The following is a 13,908-nucleotide window of genomic DNA, read 5'->3' on the forward strand; positions in this document are numbered from 1 at the left end:
GCTCACCAGTGTCTTTCTTTTAAGAATGTACCAAATAATTGATTTGGCCACACCTGTTTTTGCTATTTCTCTGAAGAGTTGCAGAAAATAGCATGAGACTCGGTGTGTGGTAGAAGGTTTATTCTTTATTCCGGCAGCTGCAGAGGAGCCTGACCTGAGAAGTATCCTCAGACAGTCTCAACATTTCTAAGTTACATTTGGTATTTTCTGGGTTGTGTACAAGATATAAATGACAGTTATTGTGGTGCAAACAAGCTTACAAAGCAAATTTTAATTAACAAGTGACATTTAACTTACTTATAACATAGACTTTATGAAATCCAAATCAAATTCTTTGTGGTGGCGCACAGAGCCAAAATGATGACAATTGTGTCACTGTACAAATATTTATGGACCCAATTATATATATATATATATATAATTTTTTATTTTGTTTATTTTAAGATATATATGTAATGCATCATAGATGGAATGTTATGCCTGTATCTTAAATAGTACTAGGTGATTGGAGGCTGTATCAAATTGTGTTTTCACAATGGGTAATTTATTCAATAACTAAAATGATATTGTTCACATTACTTTTTTTATATTCCAATGTGAAGCTAGTAAGTCATTCACTGAATTTTAAATTATTCAGATACATTTTTTCCATTAAAACATCCTCCCATTTTTAAAGTAAATATAGCAGAGTAAACTGATATAAAATAAGCTGTAAATATTCACAAATGTAATTTGTGTTGTTGTGTGAATATTGTTCTTCATACACTTTACATACTATAAATGCAACCAAGCTTGTGCTTACAACTAGTGTTTAAATAAGCAGGGCATTTTTTAGTGAAACATTTGAAAATAATTACAAGTATTTACATATTTTGAACTGTCCTTGTAATACAAATATCTAGTTCCAAAAGGGATTTAAGCTCAGTTACTTTTGCCTGTGTTTGTTTATACACAGAAGTACAGCACACAAAATCAAGACTTTCTCGATGGCTATAGAACTTCCCAGGATTCATGTCAAGGAGATTGTAATGGATTCAGAAATTATCAGTAGACACCGGTCAAAATGTAATAAGTTTATTACAATAAAGAAAATACAGTTTAACCCAGAGTTTTCCACTCACGTGAAGCGGAGTAAAGTACTTTATAACGTATGCCTGAGTTTATAATTGTTGTAGTGACATTTGTGTGCTAGTGGTTTACAATTGCAACACTGATCAAAAGGTTATCACCTGTAACTTCCAAGTGTACTCGGCTCACATCCAGTGTGAAAGAGAAACGATCTGAGCATGTTTCCCCTACAAAGTTCTGAGCACACGTGGTATGTTTACTGGATTCAGTACACTAACAAGTGTTCCCTGTGTGATAAAGGGGTTAGAATGATTCTGCGTGTTTTAAATGATACAATACTTACATAACAGAATTGAAGAGGACGCTTTCAGAGTTTATCATTCATTTAAAATGCTGTTGCTTCTACTTGAGCACTGTAGCAGGCAGCACTGTATGGACTGGCACCAGGTGCATCTTTATGTGTTTATTCACATAATTTTATGAATACTGAAATTCAAATGTTATATATGTACATAACCCCCTCCCTTTAGCAGAGTCTGAGAACCTGTACAGCCACAGGCAACAGGAAATGTGAAAAAGCATGTATATCAGTATAGGCGTCAGCCATTTGTACTGTATTAAATACATCAACTGTGACTACTCCGCTGTACATCATTTGGGCTTCATCTAAGCAGCAGAGGGTAATGCGGGTATGTAATAACTCACTTGTTCTTGCTGCGGATGATGTCTCCTTGTTACAATTACAGTGCCAAGGGTAGTGTTATTCCTACTGCGTTTAAAGCTTTTTTTTTTTTTTAATGTGACAGTTTGAAACATGCTTTCAAAGGCTCTTAAAAAATCATGCATTTCTAAGTATTACAATTGTCAACAGTTTTAGTACATTTTATTATAATATTTGAGTGCCCTCAATTTTTTATTCCGACATTTTATTGTGAATTAATGAAGCAACTAACCAAAAGGATCTAAATCAAGTGAAAGTTTTCCCTTTCATTTCGACCACAGTTCGAGGTGAAGGAAGCATATACTAGTCAGAATGTTACTGGAGGAATACTTAACTGCTTACTTTAAAAAATCTGTAAATACAGTATTTTAAAGATTCTTTATAGTACATTGTATAGCATTTGAAGCCCTTTTAAATTTTAATAGTTGCTGACGCAAATTGATTCATTGTTCCTCTTAGCTATCTTTGCAAATTTCTCAAAATTAAATAACACCCATAAAATATCTAGTAACTGTCGTTAGCTTTTATATAGAAATATTTTAAAATGTGAAATTGTTCCAGTTGCTATACAATGCGCATTTTATTTCCATCCTTTTTCATACAAAGATTTGGGCTTTTTAAAGGATTTACCAGGACATAAAATGGTGAACTGTGGGTCACCACACACGACTAGATACTTGAATGGCAATTAAAATAAAATATACAATCGCTGGGTGGTGAATATATTTTATTACAAGACAAATATCAATGATAATCTTGAAAGCAACGTTTCTATGGGCATGGCGATTTTTCTGGAAGCAGCAAACAAATGCACCTCTTTTGAACCACTACAGTGAGTTCCTAATGACAGGTGTTAAAATTGTATGTTTTGCATTTATTAAATTTGTTTAAATTTGTTACATTTTTCACAATGACAGTTACAAAGCAGTAAACATGTTTAAGAATATATATCTACATGAGCCAATGTTTAATTTTAAGAAAAGTAGAATATAGACTGAGTTCTCCCTACGTGTTCATGTTTGATATGTTTGTATGATAGCTATGTAGAAGTTACAGCTACATGATTACAATATGAACATCATCAATATTTAAATGTAAAAACAGGACAGCAAAGATCCAAAACTAAGTTCTAGTACTTGTCTTCATCTCCTCTAACCCTATTTGCCCATGAACTCAAGCAGCTGCTGTAATTCGACATTGCGAGACCTGCCTGTTGACAACACGGCGGAAACTAGTCATTTTCAATCAGAACATTTTATTATCATTTTCATTCTGCTTCTGCGATGATGAGTGCACACAATCAGTTCACTTTCTGAAGTTTGCCTGTTGAGCACCTCATTGTTCATAGGGTGTGGGGGTGCGGGGGGGTGGATTATTAAGAGCAAAAGAAAATTAAGAACTTTCCTGAATCTCTCCTGACAGATATTTAATCGATTCTGTCTGACAACCACAAAGCAAAAAAAAATTGGCTTGGATCCTGAAACAGCTCCATTTCATTTGAATGCATTTGGTTCAGTAGAAAATAAAAAGCAATAAATTATAATGAGAGCATAAAAATTGACATAGGATGAGTATGAAAGCCCTTTTGATATGTTCAGTATTGTGAAAAGTGTAGAATAAGAAGCACAGGATGTCACTTTAGATGGATTTCCTGCATTATAACATTTTTTTTAAGTAAGAAAATAAGAAAAGGACAGGATCACTGATTGTGTTGCTTTGTATTGTCTTGGTTAACGTAAACTTAGAGGAAAAAGATGACGTGTTTGATAAATGCCAAAGGTTAGGGGTTAGGATTTTGGATGTTGTTCTTACTGCATAATTTAAAGGCAGGTGTGGGGACATGCTGTGGAGCAAGTAAACCAAAATAGACAAAATGCACCTTTGACTTTTGATGCACATGACCAGGAATGTTAAAAATACCCTACAGTCTTATTTAGTATGAAGGGGAAAGAGCTAAGGCCTACAACCTGTATAGTTTTACAAGAAAAGTAGCACAGTCATCATAATCAGTATGTTAAAAGTCCCTCACATAGTTTTCATTGATTGTCTGCCATATTTGCAATGATATAAAACTTAGGCAGTGGAAGACAATTATGCATTGAAGATACTCTAAAGAGCAGTTAAATAGAATGCACTATAATTAGAGAGGAAAGAGCTCGGCATTGCAGCCATTCCTTATATGTTCATCAGTGAAATACAGTCCCTAGCGGAATCTTGTCCAAAATGAAAAATGTTATTATGGGATGGAATTTAATAATACAGATACAATCAAAATAAACTGTGTATATTCAGATAGGAAGAGCTATTATCTATTATTGGGGGATTACTGATATTTTGGGGGACAAAAAGTAAGCATTTTAAATTTTGATACTTTGAGGGCTCCTCTGAGTTTTATTTTGTCAACAGTTTTAAGGCATTTGACAGTTCAGAAAATCTTGTAGGGGTGTCCAATGAACACAAACGTAAGCTTAAATATTGAGAGAAGCCAGACACTGTTTAGCAGCAACATAACAGCGAAACAGCCCAACAATTAAAACAAAATTGAGAATATTTGGAGTTTTGGGCCAACGACCAAGAATAAACCAAAGAATACGAATTAACAAAGATGTTTGAATGAAATTCTGGAAAATGGGGGCAATTTGCTTTCCATGTTTTCCTTATCCATCTTTTTTTCTGTTCTAACAACGAAACAGATAAGACTCAAAGATGACCATTTGATGTCTTCGAATTTGATTCTAAATTTAATTCTTTAAACTTTAAAAACGCCATTGTAATAATTTACTGTAGCCTACTTTTTCCACTTCTGTGGATTACATAAACCAATGTTGAATGTTTAGCTTCTAATGCTTTTTGATGGATCAGCAGAAAATTATTACTAAAGGAAAATAATTGAAACTGAAATGCTTTTATAATATCACCAACTACAGATCTATTGGTTTTCAATGCATACATGAGCTACAGCTGTGATAATTCAGTGCCAAAGTAACAATTAAAATGAAAAAACATCTAGAAGCAGACAATAGATTAGTGTTGTGAAGAGCCACATCAGTAACTCTGTAACCAATATATACAGGCCTGTGTTCCCTTACCCTCATTAACTGGAACTTTGAAAATGAGAGAACGTGTTTGTAATGCTCTGATAATAGGGCCCAAATGATGTGTGTGTGATAAAAGACAGTTATAACATTTTATTTTTAATATCTGAATATTGCTCCGGTCCAGAAAATGATACATTTAACTTATGGAACATGTTCTTTAACCTAGTTCTCAACTCTGGTCCTGTAGGACCTCCTACCCTGCTGGTTTTTGTTCTAACCGAGCGCTCCATTACTTAATATAACCCTGTTTCTTTGTGGCATCTTATCTATTAGGAGTCTTTTCAGAATTCCTTAGCTGATATTGCTGGATCAGTTAGCTTTTTGAAATGACTAAGTGGAATGAATAGTCCTGTTATTTGTAACATTTTTCTCTTTCTAATTTGTTCCCCAGGTAATAGGCCTTTCCAGGGATGTTAACCTAAATCACATCCTCTGCAACAAGACAGAGCTGAAACAATACATAGTGTTGAACTCCTCAGCAGCACAGGATATCTTTCAGAACATCAGCTGTTCCCTCACACCACAGCAGTTAGAAATAACTAGGGAGGTTTTACTGAGAAACCTGGATACACAAAAGCTAGCTATGGCGGTAAGTACATTGAATTTTACCTTTGTTATTTTCATTTTTATCTACTACAAGTTATTCATCTTGACAAAGGTGAGTGGTGCATTTTTTTAAATTCCATGTAAATCAAATACATTGAAATGAAATTGGCACAACAGCCTTTCATGAAACTGGTCATTTAACTTAATTGTACAGTGAGTGGTCCTGTTAACCACTCTGCAGATGTTGAGTTGAGCTTAGTTTTCCAGTTCAACCCAAGTTTGTATGAAAACCAACTGAGGCTTCACTAGGTCACACTGTCCAGTGATCAAACATATTGAAAGTCTTTGTATCATTCATAAAGTGATCAACATATTAATTGTTTGTGTTTTCTGCATTTCATCTCAGTCTAAATAATTACACTTGATTGTAGATCTGTACAATCAATTGTTCACTGTACTCTGGGATGACTCTTGACTTTGCTACCTAATTCACAGTATGACCCAGAATACAGCAAAATAAAAAGTAAATGTTTGTGTATTGGTCGTTGTTTACAGCTTTGCAAAAGCAGAAGACTTGAAGATGTGACAGCTAAAAACTCTTGACTATGCTGAGGACATGCCTCCAAAGTCAGGGGGACTACTCATAGACAGAATGGGATTTTAAAATGACCTAGAAACAGGTTTAACAATGAAATCAAGCATTAAATTGCTTAATTGAGTACTAATACAAATAACAACTAAAGACCAGGGGCGGGTTGTACTAACAGGATCCAATCTTGATCTTGATCTCATGGATCAGCGCTCATTCTGAGCTCAAATCCGAACTCAAAACTGATCATGCTTTTGATCAGGATCAGAACTAGATCCAGCATTTTAAAATGGAGGAACTCCACATACTTCATCTAGTTCGCCGGCATCAAACATGCATACCACGGATATTTGAAGACATGCAAAACCCTTTAGAGGTTTTGGTGAGGAAGGTGTATGAAAGCGGTACAGATTAACACCTTGAAGCATATTAAACCTCACGGACATGATTGATCCTGTAGAGCAGGGGTTCCCAAAGTGCGGCCTGGGGGCCAAATGCGGCCCTCGAGGATGTTTGGTGCGGCCGCCCAAAGCCAACCTTCAATCCCCTTTTTTCTGAACCTTTACTATATTTTTACACTTTCTGAAAAAATTCTGTTACAAATTGCACATGTAATATGGGGGGGGGGGAGATAATAAAACAACAATTAAAGTTCATAAATGTTCCCTAACAGAAATGTATAGGAAATTAAAAGGTATGATTTGGGACATATTTTGTTTTCATCTTTGGTTAATTTTCTACTGCGGCCACCCAATCCCATGAAACCTCCGGAAATTGGCCCTCCATCACCAGACATTGGGAAACCCCTGCTGTAGAGGGACCAACATCGAACGCAGTCATGCCTTACACACACGTTTGAAGCTGCCTTTAGCCTTGAGATTTTTTTCAGCCGGCAGGTTTCAGCAAATAGTAGGTAACATTATTGGTGTAGACAAGTCTGGTTAAGCACAAATAAAGAATAAAAATGTGACTTACATTATTTACAAATATTTGCACTTTCAAATAAAGAGTATAATGTTGAACAATGGTGAGGTGTAATTTGTGTGTGATTAGGATTTTATTTATTTTCATTATTGTTAATAATCATGTAAAAGCTCTTATTTCTCCAGCACCCCTGTTGCAAACTCAAGACAAATGTGACAGATCATAAAGCATCTCCTCTACGGCTGTGCAATGCTTAGAGAAGTGCCCCTACACTCCATAGTTTTATCACATTTCTTAAAACTCACCTTTTTTAAAAAGCTTTTAAGTTTTAAGTCTCTTAGTTGCGTGTTTTTTTTATACTTTTGAGTTGCTACTGCTGTGTTGCCTATTTGATCTGGTCTGTTTTGACTGCTTGACCTGTAGCGCTCTGGGTATGAGAAGAGTGAGTAATAAATACAATTGATTATTTGTTTATTATTATTATTATTATTAATAATAATAATAATAATAATAATAATAATAATAATAATAATATTATTGTAGTTGAGCAGTTAAAGAAACACACACCAGTGCACAAAACTGGAAAGGTTGTGTACTTTGTGCGGCTTTAACGGATGCAATGTGCCATGTCCTTGACGGACAACTTTTTGGATGACGGACTACAGGTGACATGTTGGGTCCAGTTTGCAACAAGGGCATAAGCATACTGACATTAACATGCATTGGAAAACGTAGTGAACAACTAAGCTTGTTCAATTAATAATGTAATCAGCAATAGCACAGAATAGTTTTCTGCAAGGTGTATGATTGTCATTGTGTCATTAGATCAGTACACGTTCATATAGCCGCACCAGTAAGGGATGAGCCGGTTATGTAAATAGGTTTATGTAAATAGGAACCTCCTTAGTTACCGCATGCGCTGCTTGCTTAATAATCGGATCAAAAAAATTTCGTACAATGCTTTTTCATGATCCTGATCCAGTTTTCTGATCTTGTTAGTACAACCGGCCCCTGGGTACCAAGGTTACTATAACCCTGAATGGGTTTTTCAACCTCTGATTTTCAGGACACTGAAAACAGGAACAGATAGAAAATGCTGGTATCACTCAACCTTTTGCTAAGACTTTTCTCTGCAAAGTCCCCAACATAATCTCTTCCTGCATGTGATGTTCTTTTAGAATGCCTCTCTCAAGCACCAACAGGATGTGACTACCTTGTCACAGCATGTCTGCAGTCTCTTGGTGCACATTTGTCAATGATCTGAACGCCTGGCTTGACTACTGTGATACTAAATTACTTACTAAAGTACTTATGTGTACTCCAAGGTTTCAAAAAGAGAATTAAGACTTAACTATACAATAACAACGATAAATTATGAAACAGGGCCTAATTGAGAAACAAAGAAATCTATGCCTTTGGGCAGAATTTCAGTTTAGTAAAAGACTCAGAGAATCTGACAAGATGCATCAAGAGTTCCTTCGGCTAGGGGCAAAATAGCAAAAAGTCTTTTCACACTCTCCCTGCAGAGTCACAGTAGGTCAGCATCTTGACAAGACAAGGTGTAAACAGGGAGGAAAGGAGAGAAAAACATTTAATTTTTTTCATTACCTTTTTTCACTTGTGAAAACAACGAGGAATGGAAAAATGCTTGTGTTTGTCTTGTTCGCAGGCTACAATTTCATAATGATTTAGAAAATAAGATATATGTATTATGTTTTCCACTAGGAGTTAATAGACAGGAGCTGCACAGAAGAAATGTGCAATTGTCCAGATTTAACCTCCCTTTAATCCTAGTTTGGAATTAAACAAATCTCATTAAATAGATTTGGTGTTTTTTTCCGGTTGAAACAACTGAAAATTAATTTAAGCAACATACATTTTTGGTGTGGAAAGCTGTTTTTAAATAATATAAAGCAACCATTATGGTTGACTTGAGTTTGGGCAAGAGCACTTACTTACATTATTAATTATGTTAACAGAGGTGAAATGTGATTATGCAGGAAAGGAAACCTTCACAAGGAAACCATTGCTCAGAATAATGTGATGCTCCTGGATGATAGATACTTAAGATAAAATTGCTGATTCATGTATCTGCTGGGAATAAACAGGAAACGATCTCTTAGATCTCTAGTGAATATTTAGCAGAGTGAGTAATATATAGGGATATCGATGAGTTCACTTTGTCTTTGGCCTATTGGTGAGTTCACTTTGGCACATGGCAACACAGACAACACATCAGCCTTTGTTTACAGATAATACTAGTTAAATCCCCACAAACTCCCTTAAGTGCAAAGTAATAGTTTCTTTCAAGCTGCTTCTTGTCTTGGTCAAAACCCTTATTAGTATTAAGATTATGTAGTGTTTGTTTGCTTTATTATGTATTCCGTAAATAAAAGTATCCCTGAGAAATGTCTGAAAAGCCTTACCTCTCACTGCCAGTACTGACATTTTTTCACATGCGGGACGTGAAACCCAGCATGAACCCACTTACCTGAAGCTCTCACTCCTTCCTTTTGGATACACAGCTATTCAAGCAAATGTTTGTGGAAATGTAATAAATAATCCATAGTCAGATAACACACATTGAACTGGGCAGGTCAGGTCTTTTAAAACTGGGGTACCCATACTGCCCTCCCTGGTAATATATGCTGTATATTATACAGTGATCAACCTAACAGCAGAGAAAAGTAAGGACAGAAAATCACCCTATGCATAGTACATGCATATTTCAGAGGAAATGTGACATCCCAAGTGTTCTACTACACAGACTTTAAAACAAATGCAGCAATTTAGCAAACATTTATGCAGCAGAATGTGGATTCACTGAAATGATCATGGTTGCATGTCTAATCTATCCTTCATAGGTGTCTTGTGGCATCTTGTAGAATCTATGATATTACATTTTCAGGAGGGATATGAAATATTTAGTGGACTATCTGTTATTGTGCCAGAAAGTGTATGTAATGAAACGGTTATCTTAAGTTACCCCACAGAATGTTCAATTGAAAAACAAAAACAAAGGTCAATTAGTTGTATTTCATTTATCTTGCAAACTCCGTATGTGGAGCATACATTTCAGCCAAGTGGCACAGTGGTTAGCATCACTGCCTCACTACTCCTGGGACCTGGTTTGGGTGTCCTCCTGTATGGATTCTCTATGTTCTCTGGTTTTTTTTTTCTCCCCAGGTGCTTCTGTTTCCTCCTATAACCCAAAGACATGCTGCTTGGGTACAATTACTACATTAAACTGGGAACAAAATACTAAATACTTAATGTGCTACACATACGAGAAGACATTTTATGTGATTTCAAAATTCCCACCAATGCCATAGTAAACCTATTCAAATGTATTTTCAGTCACAAACCTGTTTACAGTGCAATCTGTCAATTAGCAACCCTTGGTCAGTTTGTATTGTGAGGTGAAGAAAAAGAAAACAATTTTTGTGTCTTACACAAAATATATGACCCTCTACCAGCTACGTTTTACCAAAACATAGTTGCAGCTTCCTGTGTCAGTTACATTACAGTGAAACACTATGGAATTATGAGGACAATATTATACAGTTGTTCCTTATTATGTGGGTTGGAGCTAGAGAATCATAATGAAGAGAGTGCAATGTGCTTTCTAATGAGACCGAGAGGTTTGGGGAGTCATTATAAGAGGGAAAGTTGGAGCCATGGTATTTAGAATTGCTGTCTGCTATAAACCACCTCCTTGTAATGAGCATTTGTACATGTAACCTGATTAAACATAGTTTAAATGGCCTAACCTGGCAAAATGTCAAGGACAGCTAGACCCATATTAACTGAAATAGGAGAAATATTGTTAGTAGCATTTACTTTCCATTATATTAACTAAACTTGTCTGGAGCATTTACTGTTGTGGCCACTGCAGAAATAGCTTATAAAATAATGATGTGGAAGTAGAGGTACTGTAAGATTTCAAATGTAATAAACTTATTTTTTAAGCAAATTAAATTGAAAAGTTTAAATACATAATTGTATAATTCATTCTGCCCATCAAGAAAAAAAATCAAGAACAAAATTAATTTGAAAGTTGACATTAATAAACACAGGTAAATGTTAAGTATATGTGATACTATATTTTCAGGACAAAATCATCAGCAGTGTTTGAAGCATAAATAAATGTTTGCTGATTTTGAGAAATACTGTCAAGTCCAAGTATCATGTATTATCTTGTGGCAACATTTTATTCTTTCCTGATTTTCCTTTTAATGTTTAACATTAGACCTGCTAACTACCAATACTCTGCAGTACATACACAGGACAGAGAAAACCGTGCAATTGAATTTTCAGCCATCTCTGAATTCCAGGTTAAAAGTAGATTAATTTCTAAACAGATGTTTATCCCTGGAGCCATCTCCTTCAGCACTGACACCAAACAAGCCTTTACATTGATATCATGCACTTCTTATTGGAGTTATCATAGCACAGTGGCTGCCTAAGCCAAGGATTATCTGAAAAAATACAACCTTTAGATTAACATGCTGCTGATGTCCGTTGCTTGTGGGTGCTGAATTTGCTAATTGTAAATTAGACATTTTAGACAAACTTACAAAAAAACAACAACATATACTGTTTTTGTGGCAATGACAGACAAAAATCACACTGTGCTGAAGATTCCTAATTAGTACCTTAAAATGTTAAAATGCACACAACATTTGGCCCCATTTGACTATATAGCTGTTATTTCTTGCAATATAAATGGTGTGAATGTGTAAGAAGCTCCATTTGTTTGTGTATTGATGTCTTGGGTAGGACTATACATCTGAAATTGATGCACTCAAGTCTCAATAACAGCTAACCTATTGCTAGAATTACACTAAGCTTTAAGTGTCATCCTCTTGAATTTAGAAAGGCTCATTGTTTATTGTTTTTATGCAGCTGGAATTAAAGGATTAGCATATTATTGTTGGGCCTTTCTGAAGGTCAAACCAGATTTCTCTTTTAATTTTCTTAAAATTATAACACAAATGTGTGCACATATTTCAAGCTTATGTTTAATAAGGTTTAGTATCATATGTAATTTAAAATAAATGTTAAAATGGAAATGTGATAATGTGTGCTATCTATCAGATTGTTCCTTTATAAACTGAATGTATGCTATTATGCAGTATTAAGAAGTGTCTGCTCAGATGCACATAGAAGATAGTTTCACAAACATGTTTCTCTATCCATCTATCAATCTGTACATTATCTATCTATATACAGTATCTATCTATGTACCTATCCATCCATATCCATAAGGAAGTAACTGTCTTTTTGGTATTTAGGTTCCCTTGGCTGTAAATTTAAATCCCACGGAGACATTTCTTCTAGCTGGACAGACAGTAACACATGCTTTGCCTATTTTTGAGGAGGTAGGTAATTATAATTCAAGTTTTCATTTTCTAATAATTAAAAAATAAATAACATTTTCTTACAAGTTAAATTTCAGTTTAACAATTAACAAATATATGTTTTGGCCTTCTAATTGCTTATTGTGTTTGAGTTTCCAAACACATATGGTGTCATATTTTAATATTGTGTGATTTGTATTTCCCTTGGAAAGAGATGCTTTGGAATTTGCAACAGCAATGATCCAACAGAATTCTTTGGAAGCCCCCAAAGTATTATAAAAATCTGTTATAAAAGACATCTGTGGCACCTGAAGTGATCAGTGTCAATGTCCTTAGGTTGCTCACTAAATCACCTAATTTTGTAGCCCTAACCCATACCAGACACTTCAGCCTGCCTGAATTAATTAAGCAGTGTATAAAAAACGATGAGAGAGCAACCATAAATATTTATTCCATCTTGAAGGAAGTAGTTAAAAAATAAATAGAAAATGACGTAAAATGTTGTATTCCACAGCCTAAATGTTCAAGTAGCACCAATGTTTAAGATTATTGTCAAGCCAGGAATTCATATCAAACAGTTCTAATGTAGAACATTGTATACACAAAGTAAGATTAAAATCTCAAAGGCAATCTGAAGAACAAAATGCCTGATATTTTGAAAAACATGTATGCATTTATTATGTGTTGAAAATTCTATTTTGTTTTTCAACACTAATGATAAAATGTTAATCCCTTCTTCTTAGGGGGTAAATAAAAAACATATATAATACAAATTGCCCGTGGTAGTCTGCGGTACAACTTTTCAGGATTTAAGCCTAGCCTGGTAGTTTCACTGAACCACTATGATTTCTCATTATTATATTATACCTTTAATTACTATTATTATTTATATACATACATATATTTATGTATATTTGTATAGACTCAATTATGCTAATTACATTTTTTAGTACGTGTCTATTATTGGGTTGGCACGGTGGCACAGTGGTTAGTGGTACTGCCTCACACCATGTGGGTCCCAGGTTCAATTGTAGTGTTGGGTGTCTGCATGTGGAGTTTGCATGTACCCCTTGTTTCTGTGTGGGTTTTCTTTGGATACTTCAGTTTCCTCCCACTTCCCAAGACATGCTGCTTAGATTATTTGGCTTTTGTAGATTTACCTGTAGTTGTGTGTGTTTTCTGCCCTGTGCCTGCTGGGTTAGGCACCAGCTCACTGTGATTCTATATCAGATGAAGCAGTAACTGAAGACGGATGAGTCAATGGGTGTTGTAGTTACTGTTTTTACTACAAAGTAAAGTAAATTACAACAATTAAATGTCTTTGAAATAATGATCTACTTCTCTGTTATTTCAGATTTCCAAACTGCAGAATTCAATATTGTTTAATTTGAGCAATACTCTAGATTTCAGAAGCAATATATTTGGAAGTCTAAATATATTACTGTGTGGTAAGACTGCAGTGGTGCACACTGATTACAGCACCTCAAACAGCTCTGCACCCCAAAGCATGTGGAATCAGACTGCGTCAGAAGGAAATAACAGTGTCATCAATTCTACCAACAACAATTCCAGTAAGTTAAACCATAAACAGGTTTGTTCAAA

At 35.0% G+C, this 13,908-nt stretch overlaps 1 protein-coding gene across 1 annotated transcript in view; it reads left to right on the forward strand.

The window, feature by feature from the left end:
• The window catches only part of LOC136766688 (phospholipid-transporting ATPase ABCA1), a 287,811-nt gene that overhangs the window by 51,643 nt on the left and 222,260 nt on the right, over positions 1–13,908 (forward strand). Inside the window, exons 7-9 of the mRNA XM_066720398.1 lie at positions 5,279–5,476; positions 12,241–12,327; positions 13,661–13,877. Coding sequence (XP_066576495.1) covers positions 5,279–5,476; positions 12,241–12,327; positions 13,661–13,877 — 502 coding nt within the window. The remainder of the gene's footprint in view (positions 1–5,278; positions 5,477–12,240; positions 12,328–13,660; positions 13,878–13,908) is intronic.

The sequence above is a fragment of the Amia ocellicauda genome, chromosome 13 (assembly GCF_036373705.1).
Source record: "Amia ocellicauda isolate fAmiCal2 chromosome 13, fAmiCal2.hap1, whole genome shotgun sequence".
NCBI classification, from domain to species: Eukaryota; Metazoa; Chordata; class Actinopteri; order Amiiformes; family Amiidae; genus Amia; species Amia ocellicauda.